Below are 19,511 nucleotides of genomic sequence, written 5' to 3' on the forward strand. Positions count from 1 at the left end.
AGATGGCTTTGCTTGTCCCGGCTAATTACCTTTACCAGGAGAGATATGGATTGGGGAAGTAGGATCTTGCTGGTTCTTCTAGATCTCTTGGCAGCTTTTAGTAACCTTCAGGACACAACTGTGTGGGTTGAGCTTCTCTGCAATTATTCTACTGCAGGATTCTATGCAGGATTCACTGCAGGATTCTATGACTGGCATAGGCAAACTCAGCTCTCCAGATGTTTTGGGACTACAACTCCCATCATCCCTGACCACCGGTCCTGTTAGCTAGGGATGATAGGAGTTGTAGTCCCAAAAAATCTGGAGGGCCGAGTTTGCCTATGCCTGTTCTATGAAGTGGTAAGTGGAGCTTGTTGTTGCTTCCTGTGGGAGACCTTTCTGTGGAATTCTACAGAGATCTCTTCTGGTTTCCTGGGCTTTCAAAACATTTACATGAAACTGTAGAGAGGTGATGTCAAATAATGACGCCATGTGATTGACAGGCGGGTGGCCCCAATGTTTCTTAAATTTACCCCATGGAGCCAAAAATTGGTTTTTCATCTCTGCGCTATGCCGATACAATCCCAGAAATAAATACAGCCTCCTTGATTGACTTTTCTTCCCTTGAAGAGGTGCAAAACCCATGCCTCGAGGGTAACAAAGAGTACAGATGACCAAAACACCACAATGGGAGAAGAAGTCATGACAGAAGCTGTTTCCATTGAAAAGCATTGTGTCTGGAATGATGGGCAGGGGGTCTAGAGCAAGAGGCAGATTTAGGGGAGCACAATCAGTTCGTCCGCACTGGGTGCCGAGCCGAGAGGGCACCATAACAATAATGAACAACAGAAGGGGGGGGGGGAGACACACGAAATTTTGGCATTGCACAGGGGGCTGCCAAAATTTTAAAGCCCAAAGTCTGCCACTGATGGAGCCGGGTTGTTAGGCCACATCCTTGAAAACTGTCATGTCCCACCAATGTGGAAGAGGATGAAGCCATGGCTTCTCTCACCTTGCTTGTGTTATGGTCCTGTTCTCACATTCATCTCCCATCTGCTGTGCAGCAAGTCAAGAATCCTTCTTGCTTCAGCAAACAGGAGAGGGGGAGGCAGGAAAACAGATGTGGGGTGGGCAGGACTGAGTCAGGAGAAACTGTGGTAGCATTATCTTTCAGAGCTGTGTGGCTTGTCTCTCCAGACGGCAACCTAGAAGCCATATGTGACTTTTCTGTCTATGGTGATTGATGAGCGATAGCTAGTTTACAAGTAGTCATCACTTGATATTTAAGCGGCATTCTAGTAATCTTAGCATTGTAACAGTTTTCTCCCTTCTCCTTCTCCCTCCAGAGCCCTGTTCCTGGCCCTTCTGTCACTAAACACCTATTAGGAACCTCCCCTTGTACGCAAAGAACTGCTATACTGTACGATGCTGGCCACTTAAAAGAGATCACTTCAAAGGTCCATCTCGGAAAGGATGGCAATGGAAAGTTTGGGTTCCAGCTCTTCCTGAGCATCTAACGCATGGGTAGGCAAACTAAGGCCCGGGGGCCAGATCCGGCCCAATAGCCTTCTCAATCCGGCCCACAGATGGGCCGGGAATCAGCGTGTTTTTACATGAGTAGAATGTGTGCTTTTATTTAAAATGCATCTCTGGGTTATTTGTGGGGCGTAGGAATTCGTTTATTTTTTCCTCCTTCAAAATATAGTCCGGCCCCTCACAAGGCCTGAGGGACAGTGGACCGGCCCCCTGCTGGAAAGGTTTGCTGACCCCTGACCTAACGCAACACAGAGGGGTTGTTAGAGCTGTCAAACGATCCTTTTGACAAGGTATGGTTCCTCTATACCAGATAAGTAAATAGCAGTGGTGTTAATGCCAGACCTCCAACCATTCACATTTCCTTATGACAAGGTTATGCCACAGATAGCTGAAGCCTTGGTGATGCAATCAATGACTCAATAGTTTGACAGTGTCCCTGCTCAGTTTTATTTGTATGTGACAGAAGTATGTACATAATATTCTGCAGGTTTTGCTGTAGTTTATCAATGCTGCTTTTTAAGAAAACCAGAGAGGGGGTAACAATATTTGGAAAGTCTCACAAGTATGCACAGATGTAGTACTGATGATGGGGCTAACTGTGTGTCCTCCCTGTGTCATTAGCCTTTATTGCTGTCAAGGCAGCATCTCAGCCAGAGTCTGGAAGTTTATTGTCAAGTGTTACCAGGCCCCTATGCAAAGATTTTGTAGACCAGAGTTTTCCCAAACTTGGGTCTCTGGCTGTTTTTGGACTACAACTCCCATCATCCCTAGCTAGCAAGACCAGTGGTCAGGGATGATGGGAATTGTAGTCCAAAAACAGCTGGAGACCCAGGTTTGCTGTAGACTATTCTAACAATTGTAAAGGGTTTATTTACATAAAACTGAAGGATTTCCTATTAAAAATAAGAGTTTTCGCAAACTACATAGCGGAAATGGAAGTAAGATTTAAAAGACTGATAATACTGTAGTCAAACTAACCACAGCTACAAAGAATGTTCTATGCTACTACCATTCTAATAATTCAGAGACCTTGTGATTTCTGGTTACTGCTAAGAGATTTTCTTATCCACAGAAAGAGAGAAAAAACATCTTACGTGTAATTCCTTTTTCCAGATTTTCGTAATAGCCACAGAGACATATTTGCTGGAGAAGATTTGGATGAAACTTCTCAAAAGCTTTCACTTCTTTCAGCCGGGTGAATATAATATCCACATCTTCACCAGAGCGCTCCAAAGGCCTGCAAGGACAGAAATGAGATGTTTGCCTGTCTATCAAATAATGGGTTTTTTTCTTCATAGCTTACCTTTTCCCAAAGGCTATGGATGATTATTACACACATGCACACACACACCCTCAACCCTTCAGCAACAAATACCAACCTATCCTAGGCTATAAGTGTCAGTACAGAAAGGAGATGATTATAACTTCAACTAGGAACTTCAGAAAAGTGCTCCGACTCTGATGAGCCGCACAGAATTCTGTAATGCTTAAGTAGCTAGTGAAAATATTTTTCTAGAGGCTCCTGACTATCAGCGCTTTGCAGCAAGGATTCAAGCAAACAGTTGAACTTAGGTTTGCACAGTGGATTAAAGCACTCTGCCGCCCTAGCACAACAAACTCAATTCTTAAAAAGAAACTGAGATTTTTCTGGTTAGGAAGGTGATGGGAAAATGCATTGAAAAGTAATGAACAAATAATGAATGGGAAGATTTAGAACAGCCCACAAACAAATCAGGATGGATGGAGGATGAATACTTATTGTCTTACAACCTTCCCACAAATGAATCAGAATAAATATTAAATAAAGACCATGTGCAATGGAACCATCATGTAAGCTTTGTGCAAACAAGTCAGGATGAATGCTTAATAAACAGGTAACCTAGAAGAACCCAAAGAGTACAGCTGATGCATTACTCCAACCTGCAAACATTGAAAAATGAGGACACTTCCGGGTTGGCGCCATCGCCGAATGGCGGACTCCCTCCGAGCTCCGGAGGGAGCCTGCTCGGCAGGGGCTGGGTCCTACCGCGCCGGCGACGCGGGGACCCTTAAAAACCATGGGCGCTGAAACCCATGGACATGGTGACTCGGCTGGCACCTTTTAAGCCCCCCCGACCCGCGAAGGAGCCTTTTTAAAGGCTACGGAACGGGTGACGGAGGGGGGGTGGTGCTTTGAGTCCTCCGCTTCCCCTGCCGAGTGAAGCCGCATGCCATTCGACGGAGAGCGCTGACTTCTTCTATTGGAAATTCGGACTTAAAGTACAACCCGTGAGTAATTGGAACTTGGATTAAAAAAGGCGATAAATTTATAAAAAATTCGGAACGAGCGGGGGAGGCGTAAAAAGGAAGTCAGCCCCCCCCCCTGTTGTAGAGGAGCTAAAGTAATGGATTTAATATCTAAGATCTAGCGCAACCCTATTTTGATAAAGTCACTAAATTTCGCGATGGAAAGTTATAAGACTGAGCTGGAGGAGAATAGTGGAATTGGATCAAAAAAGTAACCCCCCCACGGAACCTGGGAGCGTTTTCGTTAGAGCGCCGGGAGAAGACAAGGAGAGGTTTTGACAGCTGTCAAAGAGCTGTCAAAGCAGAAGAACAAAAATGAGAAATTTGTTACGAGGACTTTGCCGGTTACATTTGTTACAATTTGGTTTTAAAATGTTTAAAACAAGGAATAATAAGTTACTTTGACTGGTGGACGTGATCTGGAAGGGAACTGAGTTATTGCAATCCACCTAGAGGAACTGAGGGATATTACAAGTTGTTGGCATTGAATCTGAACAGAACTTTTTATCTCCTGGGAAACTGCAGAAATGGAACACTATTTTGGCTACAGAGGCTTACATACTTAAAGCAGACAATAGACTTATCTATTGAAGAATGGAAGGGACTTGGCATTATGTTTTGTTCCTGAATAACAGAGCCATTGCAGAGGAATTCAGAGGCTTTTGGAATTAGAACATTTGTGCAGGAAAACAGGAAGAGAAAAGGGAGAAAAAGAGGAGAGAGATCAACAAGAACAACATGAACAACAAGAATTGGACAAAGTTGGAAGTGGGAACATTTGGGACATCCAGATTTGAAAAAGTAAAAAGAAGTAAAACTGGAGTTTCTACTCCCAAGTATATAAAAATCTGGATGGAAAAAATGGACCTTTTTGAGATAGACTTCTTCCAAGATTGGACATTTAAAATTAAAGATGACTGGTAAAGGACTATGGCTTAAATAAATGTGGGAGCTCCAGGAAGACATCAGATGTTGATAAATATTGGGAACGCAACCGGGAAAAGGGGGAGGGAAATTTGGAATCCAAAGGGCGTAAAATTATATTTTATTTTATTATTTTTTAATCTATTATGTATATTAAAGGGAAGAACGCGTGGAAGGGAACAGGTCGATTTTAGGAGATGGGAAAATATTTTTAAACTGGGTTAATGACAATAAGTTCAAAACTTGGGATAAGAAATTGCTGAATTTATTTGTAAGAATTGGAATACAAGAGGGGGAGGGGAGGGGAAGTCTTGGAAAAATGTTATGGAAAATAAGATTATAAATTGGAATGTTTTGTTTTTGTTTTTTTATATTGTTATAATTGGAAACTCTAATAAATATTATTTTAAAAAAAAACAAACATTGAAAAATGAGAAGCTCCATTTACTGGCCTGGTTCACAAATCACAGCGAAATCAAACTTTGGTTTACTAGGATCACTCAACCATTCTGGCTCCCAGGGAGGAGCTCACATCCGTTTCTCCCCTGTCCTTCTAGCAAAGCATGGTATGGCACCTAAACAAAGATTAATTTAGCATATCACCTGAATCCAGGATCGTGGTTAAACTCCCTCCCCTTTAAGCACAATCTGTTGCCATTGAAGATCATAGTTAAGGAAGAGTGGCTTTCGCCCCGATCCCCAGTTTGGATGATAAGCCAAACCTTCCCAGGCAGCTCCTGGTGCTGGTATTATAAGGCTTTACAACAGCACCAAGTGCATGGGAAGCTGTTTCCAAATGTTACGGCTTTCACAGAGAGCACTTGTGGATGTCTTGAGTCCTCACTTGTCTAGGAAACAGCAGCAATTGACCCATCCCCAGAGCATTTCCATCAGCAAGGATTCTGAAATATACTCAGAGTCAAGAGTGGATTTCATTCTCTTTATTCAGCTCATAGTGGTGAGGAGGAATGGAAATCTTCTGTTACTGAGGGGAACAGACTACATAGAAGCAGTCGCACCCATTCCTGTGATGGAGATTTCCCTTTCTTCAGCCACTGCCACTACTGACTACCCACCATAGAGGAATGTGTAGAAACAAGTTGTGAAAAATGCTATTTTTAAGCTTCTGAAGTTGAAATATACTCGGAGTTGAGAGTGGATTTCATGCTCTTTATTCAGCTCATAGTGGTGAGGAAAAATGGAAGTTTCCCCAGAATGTCTGCTTTATATACATTATTTACACAATGGGCCCCACGTGATTGGCTAATTCCGGGATTCTCCTGTAGGCCAATCAGGTTGCGGATTCACTTCCATCTGGAGCTGGATTGGGTGGCTCCTGTGGACCAGTAAGACTGCTGCATTCTGTACCCTATTATTCTAGGACCAATCAGACTGCTGCATTCTGAATCCTATTGTTCTAGGACCAATCAGACTGCTGCATTTTGGATCCTATTCAACTCGGTACATAACAGATTCCAAAAGGAGGAAGGATTTGAATGACTTGCCACATGTTGCTTCTCATTCAGCAAAGATGCATGAAGTAATAAACAGTGGGCCATGTACTTGGGACAGTGCTCAAATTTTATTATGGCAGGGAGAAAGCCATTCTTAATGGAATCTACACCCCCCCACCCTCCCTGTTTTTGCCAATTTACTCCCCTCCCCACAATAGCTTTCCTTAAACAATAGCTAATGGAACCTTCACAAAATATGAAGAGTCTTTGGGATTATGTGCCAAAGTCTCACAGAAAGGGCCTACAAGTATAGCACGTGTTTTCAACGAACACACTAAAACCAGTGCCATTTTTATTTTTTTAATCTGCTAATCATTCCTGTCGGAACCGTGGGATGGAAAGCAGATGGACAGGCCCCAACTGGAGCATCCCCCTTCTCAGCCTTGCCACTGCAGAGATCCATCAGTCATCCTCCTCCGACGTGCGTCTGCGACTCATGCTGGCATGCATGAGCACACGTTACTCAGCAGAGTAAGCACACAACAGATCTGGCTCGAGGCATGGATACTAGGCTACGTTTATTGTACATAAGTCAGGACAAAGAAAACATGGCTTCTCTCCTTGTCGTTCTTCTCGGAGAGAGACAACACAAAAGCAATACAGAGCGGATGTTCCGCTCACAAGACTCCAACAATCTGTGTAAACAGACATGTGACATGTAACACTCCCACACATCTGCAGTGCAGGAGGAATGGAATTCCCAACAATTCCTTCTCATCTTGAAACCCCAAGGGGATGAGCCCTGCAGCCTTGTTGTTGTCGTTTAGTCGTGTCCGACTCTTTGTGACCCCATGGACCAGAGCACGCCAGGCACTCCTGTCTTCCACTGCCTCCCGCAGTTTGGTCAAACTCATGCTGGTAGCTTCGAGAACACTGTCCAACCATCTCGTCCTCTGTCGCCCCCTTCTCCTTGTGCCCTCTATCTTTCCCAACATCAGGGTCTTTTCCAGGGAGTCTTATCTTCGCATGAGGTGGCCAAAGTATTGGAGCCTCAGCTTCAGGAACTGTCCTTCCAGTGAGCACTCAGGGCTGATTTCCTTCAGAATGGATAGGTTTGATCTTCTTGCAGTCCATGGGACTCTCAAGAGGCTCCTCCAGCACCATAATTCAAAAGCATCAATTCTCTGGCGATCAGCCTTCTTTATGGTCCAGCTCTCACTTCCATACATCACTACTGGGAAAGCCATAGCTTTAACTATATGGACCTTTGTTGGCAAGGTGATGTCTCTGCAGCCTTGGATGTGCCCAAATAATCGTGCTTCTTTGATCAGGGAAGGAGCTTCGAAATGATGATGTTTCGGAAGAGTCTTCCCTCTGCTACCATTTCATAAACATTTCTCTCTACCTCCAGCACCCTCCCGGAGAATTAGGCCAGGGAGACCGAAACGCTGCCTCGAGAAAAGAGCCGGGTTCTGTGATCTGTACAGAATATGCAAGCATGTTTGCTTTGTTTACTTGTATAAGTGCTTCTGCTGGTGGGGAACGGCGTACAGACTCTGCAGTGCACCAGAAGCTTGTTCTCTTAACAAAGGGCAGCGCTACTCATTCTCACTTTGGTTTCTGAGGCTATGCATAAGTACATAGGAAGCTGCCTTATACCATTGACTACCAGCAGTTCCCCAGCATTTCAGTGAAGAGTCAGCCGCAGCCCAGTTTGCATAGGCAATGGATATCCAAGTCCTTCTTCATGCCAAGCAGGTGTTCTATTGCTGAGTTACAGCCCTTGCCTCTGGCGGCATCCCTGATATCTCAAGGACCTCCAGCTCTCACATGAACCTGACTTGACAGTTAAGGTCATATCCAGGTGTCCCCAACCTCAGAGGTTAGGCATGTGACAATCATCAATAAGGCCCTTTCCAGAGTGGTGCCAGGCTGTGGAATTCCCGCTCTAGAAATGTTAATCTGAGACCAAACCTTTTTCTGTTTTAAGACTCTGTGTGTGTCTATTTGTCCGTGCTCTTAATAAATAGGGATGCTGATTTAGAAGCTAAGGTGCAGCAGAAGGGGAAAAACAACAAATGAGGTGGGAAGTCGACAAAAATAAGAAAGATGTAATCGTGTTTTGACTGTGGATGCTAGAAATGCTGAAATGTACCGTATTTTTCGCTCTATAAGACACACCAGACCATAAGACACACATAGTTTTTGGAGGAGGAGAACAGGAAAAAAATATTCTGAATCCCAGAAGCCAGAACAGCAAGAGGGATTGCTGCGCAGCGATCCCTCTTGCTGTTCTGGCTTCTGGGATAGCCGCACGAAGCCTCTTCAGGGCAGGGGGAGCATTCTTCCCACTGCCCTGAAAAGGCTTTGCGTTGCTATCCCAAAAGCCAGAGCAGCAAGAGGGATCGCTGTGCAGCCTGCATTTGCTCCATAAGACGCACACATATTTCCCCTTACTTTTTAGGAGGGAAAAAGTGCATCTTATAGAGCGAAAAATACGGTAATAAAATATAATTGATGCCTTTTAAAAAAAGCCCCAGGGATGCTGATTTTATCTGATGTTGATTTTTTGCCTATTCAGGTGTTAATCTATGTATTATTTATTGCTGAAAGCTGCCTATTGTGTATGTGTGTGTAAAATTAAAAGGTGGGGTCTTAAATAAATAAAATACCTACAAGCCTATCTTTCCAGATAGATTCTGGGTGGTTCTCTATGTATGGGTGAAGGTTCTTTGGCTACTGAATTCTGGCTCTGATAAGAAATTTTGCTCTTGATCAGTTGTAGCAGCAAGGCAACTGCATGGCCCCAGTAGCAATCTGCAATGTGTACCTGTGCGGGCTGCTCTAGTTGAAAAAGAACTCAATGCACATGAAAGAGACTGTATGAGATGAACTCTAAGATCCACCACAGATTCTTTAAGAGTCTGCCTGAACCAATGAAACTCTTTTTGCCTGACTGTTTTTGAACTGCCAATGGTTTGTCCAAGTTTTCAGACGAACAGCTGGAAGTTGTAATGGCAATTATTTAACTGCTAATTAAACAATAAACGGTCGGTTGATTATTTCTTTGCAGACCAGAAATTCAGGCTTCATCACTGTTTGTCTGCACAAGTTTTGTGCAGTGCCATCATCAAGCAATCAATGGTGGCAATCTGTTTATAGTATATGAACAATGCCCCAACTGCAAGCTGCCTTAATAGGAGCAAGCATTAGTGCACCATGAAAAATTAGATTTATTGTATTTCTGAAATGTGGTCAGAACACCTGCAGCAGTGTGTCAGTGCTGACACAGGTGGAAAGGCAGGGAGTCCACTCGTTTTGGATGACAACTCCCATCATCGCTAGCTAGCAAGACCAGTGGTCAGGGATGATGGAAACTCTAGTCCAAAAACAGCTGGAGACCACTGATTTAGACTCTCTTACAAACTCAAATGTGAAATCAAATTAAAATCCAGAGGTTCCAAACAAAAAGAGCAAATTAAGAGTCCTGTGGTGCTTAAAATACTTGTGGGCATAAGCTTTTGTGGGACAGGAAAGCACTTAGCTACAAATCTAGTGATTACTACTCTGCTGAAACCTCATAAACCTTAAAAAAAAAAATTCTTGCAGGCTGAAAATCTCAAGAGAAAATTGATTTATGGTCAAGCTGTTTTTATAAATGGTGTCAGAAGTCAGCTTGTGGGCTTAAAAAAAAACCCTGTAATTGGAATAATTTAAAACAAACTTACTGAGCCTAATTGAACCAGCAACAAATTAAATACTTGTAAGCATGCTTTTATACTTTATTACACCTACTTAACCTTTTGACTGAAATCAAAGGGACTTCAAGTATTTCAGTCTGATCAGAGTAGGCCCCAGATTAGTAACTACACTATCTTCAGCCCCATTCATAAATTTTAGGTCAGCATCTGCTAAATGTTTTGTTGGGTTTCCCTAGGGGTTTTGCAATGGGAAGCTCAGAATTTTATTCTGCAAAGGGTACACAATTCTGCTCACCAGACCTTTCATGGCAAGTATTCCTCCATCGCCCACTGGTAACCATGACAAAAAAAAACCTCCAGAGGTCCTTCACAACATGGGAACTGAGGAAGGGGGCATTAGGATTGGGTGTGCTTATGGCACTCTGAGCATTTTGGACGCCTTGCGCATCAACAGGGATAGTGTCCGTCCTTGAGGTGTGTAATGGTTATAGGGGTTGCTCGTGCGTAGGTTGCCGCCACTCCTGGCTAGGTTACCTGGCTGAACCCTTTCTGTCTGGACAGCCCTTCACTTCGTGGCTGTTTCAATCGCTGGCAGAATCCGTCAGTGGGCGTTTCTTGAACCTCTTCCAGCAAAGAAGTTCTTTGACGCCAAGTCTCCTCCTACTCTCCCTGCGCGGAAGTCTTCTGCGCAGGGAGGGTGTGGGCAGCGGAGTACCTGTGCTCTCCCCACTGGTCTCCGGGGAAGGGTCCTGGAGCCTTCTCTCCGATTCCCCCATCTGCCCCCCTTCACCCCTGGTGTTACGCTGATTTCCTTCCCCAGCTGATGGGCTGCCTCTCTCCCTGCTGGGCCCCTCTCCAGCATTGCTCTGGAGCCTTCCCTCCGCCTCTGGCTCCGATGGCAGTTCCCTGACAAGGTGCAAGCCAGAAAAGGAAAGCTCCCATTCATTTTGGCACTAGAATGCTGAGCCACTCAAGAGTGCCTCTGTAGCCGAGCATAAAAATTCAGTTCCAGACAGGAATGCTAAGCTTTGCCGTTTTGGCTAAGATGCTCAGAGAGTCCCGGAAGCTCAGTGCTGCAATAACGCAAAGCCTTCCCTCTGAGGCTGCTGCAGGCAAGTGGGGGAAGAGAGCTTCACAGTTGTGCTAGGCTGCTGAGTCTCTCTGAACACTTCCAAGCCCCAGCACAACTATGGCTTTTTCTTGCTATATGCTCAGAATACTGCAGTAACCTCTAATTCTGGATCCCTCCCCCTCCCCACCATTTTTAAATGCACCAGTCATGGCTCAAGGGCTTCCTACAAAGCCACTGTCCACCTCTGGTCATCCTGTTACCTTACCTCTTCAGACTATCATTTGCCATTGTTTTACAAATAATTTGTAAGGATTCACAAAGTCCTGAACAACTTGGGGCCAGGATACCTCAGGGATTGGCTGAACCCAAGTTCTTCAGAATGTCGCTGGTGTTAGAATTCCTGCTCCATGATTACAGTCATGGGATTGTTGTCTATCACATGACTCTATGTGTTTTGACTCCACAGAGTGGGAAGTGACGAAGACGGGATGTTTGTGTTACTGTGTTCCGCAAAGTGGGACTATTGTCCTTTGTTCTTTTTCTCTTTGCTGTCTGATGCTAGACAGAGAGGGAGCCATGTTGCAGTGCTCCGTGTGTTTATATGTAAATAAAGTAGATTAGCCAAAATGCGGAGTTGCTGAGGTCTGTCACGCGAAATACGCAAACTCTGTGGATCCCTAAGTGTGCCGGTGTCGGTTGGCATCAGTTGCTGTGATGTTCGGGCTGAAGAAAGCTTATGAAGTTCTCAAATGAAAGACCAGGAGGGAGAGAACATGCCAGTTGGGCATGTGTCTCTGCCAAGTTCTACTCGAGTGTAGGATGAACTCCTGACAGTTGGTCATCCCCCCCCCCCCAGTTGATGAGGCTCATCTACAACAACAAGAAACCGAGTCTTTAGCATCATCAGTCCAGTCTCGTGGAATACTTTGCCAATAAAGATTCGGTAGGTGCCTTCTATGCCAACTTTTTAACGCCTACTAAAAACTTTTCTATTCCACCAAGGCCTATGCAGGCAATTAAGTGAGCATCACCCACAATAGTCTTATCAATATTTGTTTTTAATTTATTTTTTTGCTGTGGCCTTGTTTTAAACACTTTTTAATGTTATTGTCTGGCTTTATGTTTCTATATTGTTGCAAACATGCTGTGATATATTTTCATAATACTGTGGTATATCAGTATTTTTTATAAATAAATAAATAGGTAAGTAAGTAAGTAATCTTCATTGGGATTAGTCAGGATTTTTTGTGGATCGGGGAAGCATCAGCCTGCATCCTTTTTAAAATAATTAATGATGATGATGATCTTTCTTTTTTCTTAAGTGAAATATTAGGACAATGAAAAGACTTTATCACTACTAAGCAACATACCAAGAGTTAAGACAAAGCAACCAATGGCCATGTTCTCTATTGGAAGATCTGCTAACCATTTGTCTAACCATTTTTAATTTGAAAAGCAAAACTCCCAAATCTAACCTGCAAGGCAGGAGGAGTGTGATTGGCGCACCCAGTTGCAAATACAACGAATGTGTGTCAGGTTTTCATTAAATCTGTATCAAGTTCAATTAAATCTGCTTAATTAAGACTTGGTGCAACCTGGTTTGATCTGCTCTTACTTATTATCAAGCAAATAGGTAAAGGTAAAGGACCCCTGGATGGTTAAGTCCAGTCAAAGGTGACTATGGGATTGGGGCACTCATCTCGCTCTCAGGCCGATGGAGCCGGTGTTTGTCCATAGACAGCTTTCCGGGTCATGTGGGCAGCATGACTAAACCGCTCCTGGCGCAACGGAACACCGTGACGGAAACCAGAGCGCATGGAAACACTGTTTATCTTGCCACCACAGTGGTACCTATTTATCTATTTGCACTGGCATGCTTTTAAACTGCTAGGTAGGCAGGAGCTGGGACAGAGCAACGGGAGCGCACTCCATCGCAGGGATTCGAACTGCCAACCTTCTGATTGGCAAGTCCAAGAGGCTCAGTGGTTTAGACCACAGCACCACCCACATCCCTACACCAGGCAAATAATCATAATCAGGCTAATAATACAGATTGGCAACAATCCTGTCCAGCACTACCATTCCTCAAGTCTTGGAGTTGCCAGCATGTTGCCAATCGTTGCAACGGCATCCTTGAGGACTTCTCCTAGCACTTGCAAAACCTTTGAAGCTTCCCCACAAACACACACATTTGTTGCTCTGGCTACCTTTTTCCTCCTTGAAAAGCACATAGAGCCTGCACATAATCACATGCATTTTGCATGCACCATCTGTTTGTTTTAGCGTTAATGCTGTACTTATATATTCATTTTCAAAAGGTACACTCAAACAAAGGTCACACTGCAAAGGACTAGCTCAGTTCACTGTGTCCTCAAAGCAACCCTCAATCTTTAAATAATTCACGAAAAGCCAAGCAAGGATCATAACATTCTTGACACACCAGGACAGTGGCATTACATGGTTTCTTCTGTGATCAGCTCCTGCAGGCAAGCACAAGAGCTGGCAAGGGCACGGCAGGTTCTGAAAACTGCAAAGAGAGCCTAAGAATTAATATATACTTCATTATATGGAACTGTATTCCTTGGGCTAAGGATCTTTGAGCATCATCGTTCATTTGGAGCATGCATCATCTTAAATTCTATAAAACAAAGATGTAAATGTGGCCATTCTTTTTTAGACCACAGCAAGAAGTCTGGAAGACTTACTTTGCAATGAGGGGATGCTGTGCTCTTAGCTTTGATCTTCTAAGCATTGAATTAGTAAGAGTACTGAGACACAAGAGTATCTCACTACTTTTGGACACAAAGTTCCTAGCTTAGTAAACCATAGCCTAGCAAGCTGGGAATACATGTTGGGCTCACATATATCCAGTCTTCAACTCTGATTTAAAGAGATTTCAATTCTGGTCTCTTAGGGTCATGGCTCCCAGGATCAGACCCTGCCTTCTTCAAGGGATGGGGGAATCAGCCTCAGGTATACATAACCAACCAGAGGGTCTTGCACAACAAGAGTTGCAATGCCTTAGATGCGGTGGTGCCCTCAAATACGACTGCTGAAGAATTCAGCTACAACAAATCCGTTGTGGGGAAATGGAGCCATATTACACATTGAAGAGTTACATTGACTGCTTATTCATTTCCAGGCCCAATTTGTCCTGGTGCTTTATAGCCCTAAACAACTTAGGGTCCAAATATCTGAACAGCTTTAGTTTCACCCCATTTGGATGACAGTAACATGCGCCACATGGGGCTACCTTTAGAAAGTGTTGGGCAAATTCAGGAGGTCCAAGATCCTGCAGTCAGATTGTGCACCAGAGCCAGTTACAAGAGGAACACAAACTCCTTGTTGTAACTGCTCCACTTGTCAGTTTCCAGGCTCAATTCAAAGTGCTGGTTATGAGCTACAAAGCCCAACATGGCTTGGGTCCAGGGTATCCAAGCCTGCCCTGGTTTTGAGATCTTCTGAGACGGCTTTTATTTATTTCAATTGGGATGCAGTAGCCCATCAGCTTTGCTCACTGTGCCACCATTTTGAATATGGCTTTGACAGGCATACCTCAAGGTTCTAGTAAATTACGAAGCAGTTCCTACAAGACAGACATTTGCCCACCACTCTGGAGACAAGACAGTTTACAACCTAGCAGCCTCCCTCTTTGAGACATGAAGGGCTGGGTGGAAAGGTACCCGTTCTTTTGGTACCAAACCGGGCTAAATTAGGTGTGGCTATAAGCAAGTCACTGTCAGCAAAAAATAACAGCTGTGCTGTTTAGCCTGGAAAGCAATTTCTTTGATAAGCTGCCTTTCTTCAACAGCGCTCATGCAGAACTCCCAAGGAGGTCTTCATCAGACTCATACCAGCTTAGCTTCTGTGAGGTTGCTATTATCATAGGCCTTCTTCACACCACAGCCTTGTCTCACATTATTTCTCCCTCTCTGGTATTTTCTGATCTGTACAGTATGAGGCACGACTCTGTAGGCTGCAATCCCATACGCTGCACAGGGCCTTAACTCTTAATGCCACACACAGTATACACACTTACCTGGGAGTAGGCCCCACTGAAGGCTGCATATAAACACCATGCGCTGAAAGAAGCTATGTGCTCTAAATGCGCTTTGAAGGCTGCATACACACAATACACTCAAAGCACATTTAGAGCGGAGCACATGGCTTCTTTCAAAGAATACTGGGAACTGCAGTTTATTCCCTCAAAGAGCCAATTCCCAGCATCTTTAAAAACTATACTTCCCAGGATACTTTAGGGGAAGCAAAGGCTTGGTGTGCATGCAGCCATGCTCAGTGAAAGCCATACTCCCGAATAAATATGCACCATTTACCTGAAAAACGCTCAACAATAAATTTAGGGAAACAGCTGAAGAGCTATAACCTACTGAAATCAATTTTAGAATCAGTATGATCAGCTAAGGTCATGAATGGTGCACACTGCAAGATGCCTATCATGTGATTGCCGGTGATAGTATGAGATCACACTAGTCCTTTTTTTGCCATATCCAATCCCCAAGAATAATTCAGGTACGTTAAGGAAAAATGTTGCTTTACTACTCTCTTTTCACCCATCAATCAGCGTTAATGAACAGTGACTAACAACGTGTTGTTTATTGCCAAACCTACAATCAGATCCAATGTGAAATTACCCTGCCTGCCAGAATCCGGGAACAATCACATTTGCAGTCCATGGTGATGAAGAAATCATTTAAGACATTTTAAGGTGGGGAAGAGAATGAAGTGATGAGAGTCATTCTGTCACCAACTTGGCTCTTACTGACATGTGGTAGAGAGATCTTTCACTTTCATGTGAAGTAGAAAGGATAAATCTCCAGGACTGTAGTCAGGTAAGAGGAGATGTTAACTCGCGGGATTTTTTAAAATGGGAATTCAAATCCCGAGAGAAAATGGAAGTGACAAGGGGAGAGTGGTACCTCGGGTTACATACGCTTCAGGTTACAGACTCCGCTAACCCAGAAATAGTACCTCGGGTTAAGAACTTTGCTTCAGGATGAGAACAGAAATCGTGCGCCGGCGGCACGGTGGCAGCGGGAGGCCCCATTAGCTAAAGTGGTGCTTCAGGTTAAGAACAGTTTCAGGTTAAGAATGGACCTCTGGAACGAATTAAGTACTTAACCCGAGGTACCACTGTACTTGCATTGGTGGGCGCAGTAATAAAGGTATTCTCATCTGCACTGTGGGCTTTAAGCCAGTGGTTCAAGAACTCCCACCTCCACCATGGACCACTTACAAATTGCTGCAGATTTTTACACCTGTTGTAGTAATTGTAATGTGCAGTGCTAGATGCCGTCCTTTCAACGCTGTCTTTTTATTCCTTTCATTTCTTACAGGTTTCATTTTATTGTATAACATGCATTTGTCATAAAACAACGTAAGGAATAAAAGCAGCGAAAAATATACAATTACAAATCAATATATTTAATTTGATGGATGTGCCATCTCTTGACTTCAGCCACAAATTCACAGACACACTGAACTACCTGAATGAAGCAGCGGCCCATGGACTAGTGTTTGGGAACCCCCTGCTCCAAGCCAGAGGGCCAGTCATCTGGAACAAGTGACCCTGCCATGTCTGATTGAAAACCGAGAATGGTTGCAGGTGGGCCTTGGAGACAAGACTCTCCTGTATAACTCCTCACACCACACCAATATGCCAATTCCACCTCACTAACCACAGTTGTTGTGGATTGCGATGGGGTGGTGAAATCCACCGGGGTGAGCAATAGGATCCATGTTGTGAGCAGCTACATGCATGCAGCTTGGTGTGTGGTCTTCAAGCATCTGAGATGCCAAGTGGCCTCCTTGTTTGACTGAATCATTTTTTGGAATATACCACAAAGGGTATGTGTATATAGTATACCAGTATAACACACTACACAGATACACCAGGGAGCCCATGTTCATACAGAACCATCTCATTTCAGGGACCAAAAGGCCAGCTAAGTCCGTCTCGCCAATGCAGGTACGTCTTCGCTTTCCTACGAAATCAAGCCACACAATAAAATCAACCCACACCAACACATTAAGAATATGGAGTTAGAATGTACATGAATATCACCTTTTTAGGGCTTCCCAAGGACAGCATCCCCCCCAACCCACAGGGTCAATCTGCCTGAAACCCCAGAGTGTCTCTCTGCCAGTCAGATTAGACATCCCTGGACAATCTGACCAGGCATAATACAATGGCCTATGTCTTCACTGTGTCTCCCTCTCGTACCATCGTACACTCGTACCATCCCACAACTGAAACATCATTCTGGAAAAGTTAGCGCATACAGTGGTACCTCAGGTTAAGTACTTAATTCGTTACGGAGGTCCTTCTTAACCTGAAACTGTTCTTAACTCGAAGCACCACTTTAGCTAATGGGGCCTCCTGCTGCCGCCGCACTGCTGGAGCACAATTTCTGTTCTCATCCTGAAGCAAAGTTCTTAACCCAAGGTACTATTTCTGGGTTAGCGGAGTCTGTAACCTGAAGCGTATGTAACCTGAAGCGTATGTAACCCGAGGTACCACTGTATATATATATAGAGAGAGAGAGAGCGCATCTTCTGCAGTGTAACATTTACACACACACACACATATATATATATGTCCCTATATATGTTCCGATGCAGAAGATGCTAAATAAATAATAACAATAACAATAATATAGATGGACACAGTGATCATATCTTCCACCAAGTTGCCTTCTGGGAAACCACCCCACGCACCCAAAGTCTTGTGACCCATCTCCAAGGTAGGTGCTTATGCACAGATGGATTATTGATCTCCCCGTTTCTCCCTTGCCAGCAGTGCCTAAATGCACAGGCCTTGCAGCAAGAGCCCTCACAGGAGCCACCAGCAGCAGCAGCAGCGGGAGGCCGGGAAAGACACGAGGCGGACCCAGAAGCTCCTATGGGGTGCTTGGGGTGGGGGGAACAACCCTTTCCTTTCCTATTCCTCGGGCACGTGCATTATCTCCCAGGCGAAACGCGTGGCCCCTCGGGGCTTGTTCTCACCTCTCCACAGACACACGATAATACACCCGCGTGGAGAAAGCGCTGCCCCCCCCCCGCTTACAAACACGGGGACCCCCGCAAACCCACTACCCCGCCCTCTTCCCGCGCAGGGATTTCGGTATTCCCACCCAGCTGGGTTGAATGTATAGGCCACGACTGTAACGAAGGAGGAGAGGGAGACGACACCCAGTCAGGAGGGCGCACCCCATTCCCTCACCCCCACCCCAAAACAAAGGCGCCGGTGGTACCTTTTATCCAGGCAAGCGATCCACTCGGTGGAGGAGGAAGAATGGGAAGTGTGAGCAGCGACCATCTTTTCCCAGGGCACCGACCCAGGCGGCTACTGATGCTGCCGCCGCCGCCGCGGTGGGTGGCTGCTCGGCTCGGCTCCCTTCCTCCCCGCTGCCTCGCCGGCACCTTCCGCGCCTCCCTGCCCGCAGCCTGGAGGGGCTCCCGCCTGCAGCCGCCTCCCCGCGTCGCCCCGTCGCTGCGCAGTCGGCAAGCAGCGCCACCTGGCTCGTCCGTCTCTGTCACCTAGCAGCCCGCCTTCTCCCCCTTCCCTGGGCTCGTGCGGCGGGTCTGTTCTGCGAGCGCTGCAGTCTCCCTTTGGACACAATGGGCTAAATATAAACCCCTGAAGTCAGCCTCGGCAATGAAGAAGAAGAAGAGGGGCCTCGGCTCGACGCTGCTTGGCGCAGAGGCTGGCGACGCTTGGGAGGGAGGAGGAGGAGGAAGAGGGGCGCCTCACCTATCTTAACCCACCCGGCCTGGCTTTCCTCTCCTGGCCCTGAGCTGTAATGATATCACTGAGGCTGGAGACAAGGCCGCTGCCACCTGCCTCCAGAGAAATAAAAGAGAATGGAAGCTCTTGGTGCACATCATTCCTGAGGAAAATCACCCCATTTCTCTCCCTACTGCCGTGCCAAAAAACAAACCCTCTAGGACTCCAAAGTGCCGCACTCTGGTGGTCCCCGTGGCTTGCAGGGGATGTAAGCCGCTCACCAGTGTGATTTTTCTAGAAAAAGAGGTGCCGAAACTCTTCATGAACGCCTCCCGTTTTCTCTTCTTCTTTGGCGATCCCTTGAAGCTGAGTAAGATTGTCTTCCATGAACACGATCTTAACAGCGAGTCCCTAACTGTGGAGGCCAATTCTGGACTCCCACGTCCTTCCATGGTGGAGACATTGGTTTCCAGGCAAGAGTTGATCACGGTGAGGAGTTGCCAAACATGCCTTCCTCTTAGCACATTTCTCCCTTTCATCCTGAGTTCAAGCGTCTTCAAAGCTCACGACATCTTTGGTAAAGGCCGTTCTCCAATTGGAGCACTCGCAGGCCAGTTTTTCCCAGTTCTCTGTGTTTATACTACCTTTTAAAAGATTTGCTTTGAGAGTGTCTTTAAACCTCCTTTGTTGACCACCAGCATTACGCTTTCTATTTTTAAGTTCGGAATAGAGCAGCTTTGGAAGACGATAACCGGGCATCCACACAACATGACCATTCCAACGAAACTGATGTTGAAGAATCATTGCTTCTCTTA

At 45.3% G+C, this 19,511-nt stretch overlaps 1 protein-coding gene across 2 annotated transcripts in view; it reads right to left on the reverse strand.

Annotated features, from left to right (window-relative positions):
- Nucleotides 1-18,691, reverse strand: part of RAPGEF4 (Rap guanine nucleotide exchange factor 4) — a 164,215-nt gene extending 145,524 nt beyond the window's left edge. For both annotated transcript variants that reach the window (XM_081912218.1, XM_081912216.1), the window contains exons 1-2: nucleotides 18,224-18,691; nucleotides 2,610-2,752 (exon numbers count right to left, since the gene is read on the reverse strand). In XM_081912218.1, coding sequence (XP_081768344.1) covers nucleotides 2,610-2,752; nucleotides 18,224-18,288 — 208 coding nt within the window. In that variant the 5' untranslated portion in view covers nucleotides 18,289-18,691. The remainder of the gene's footprint in view (nucleotides 1-2,609; nucleotides 2,753-18,223) is intronic.
- Nucleotides 18,692-19,511: the final 820 nt, after the last annotated feature.

Source organism: Podarcis melisellensis, assembly GCF_964234715.1.
Source record: "Podarcis melisellensis genome assembly, chromosome: 1".
Lineage (NCBI taxonomy): Eukaryota > Metazoa > Chordata > Lepidosauria > Squamata > Lacertidae > Podarcis > Podarcis melisellensis.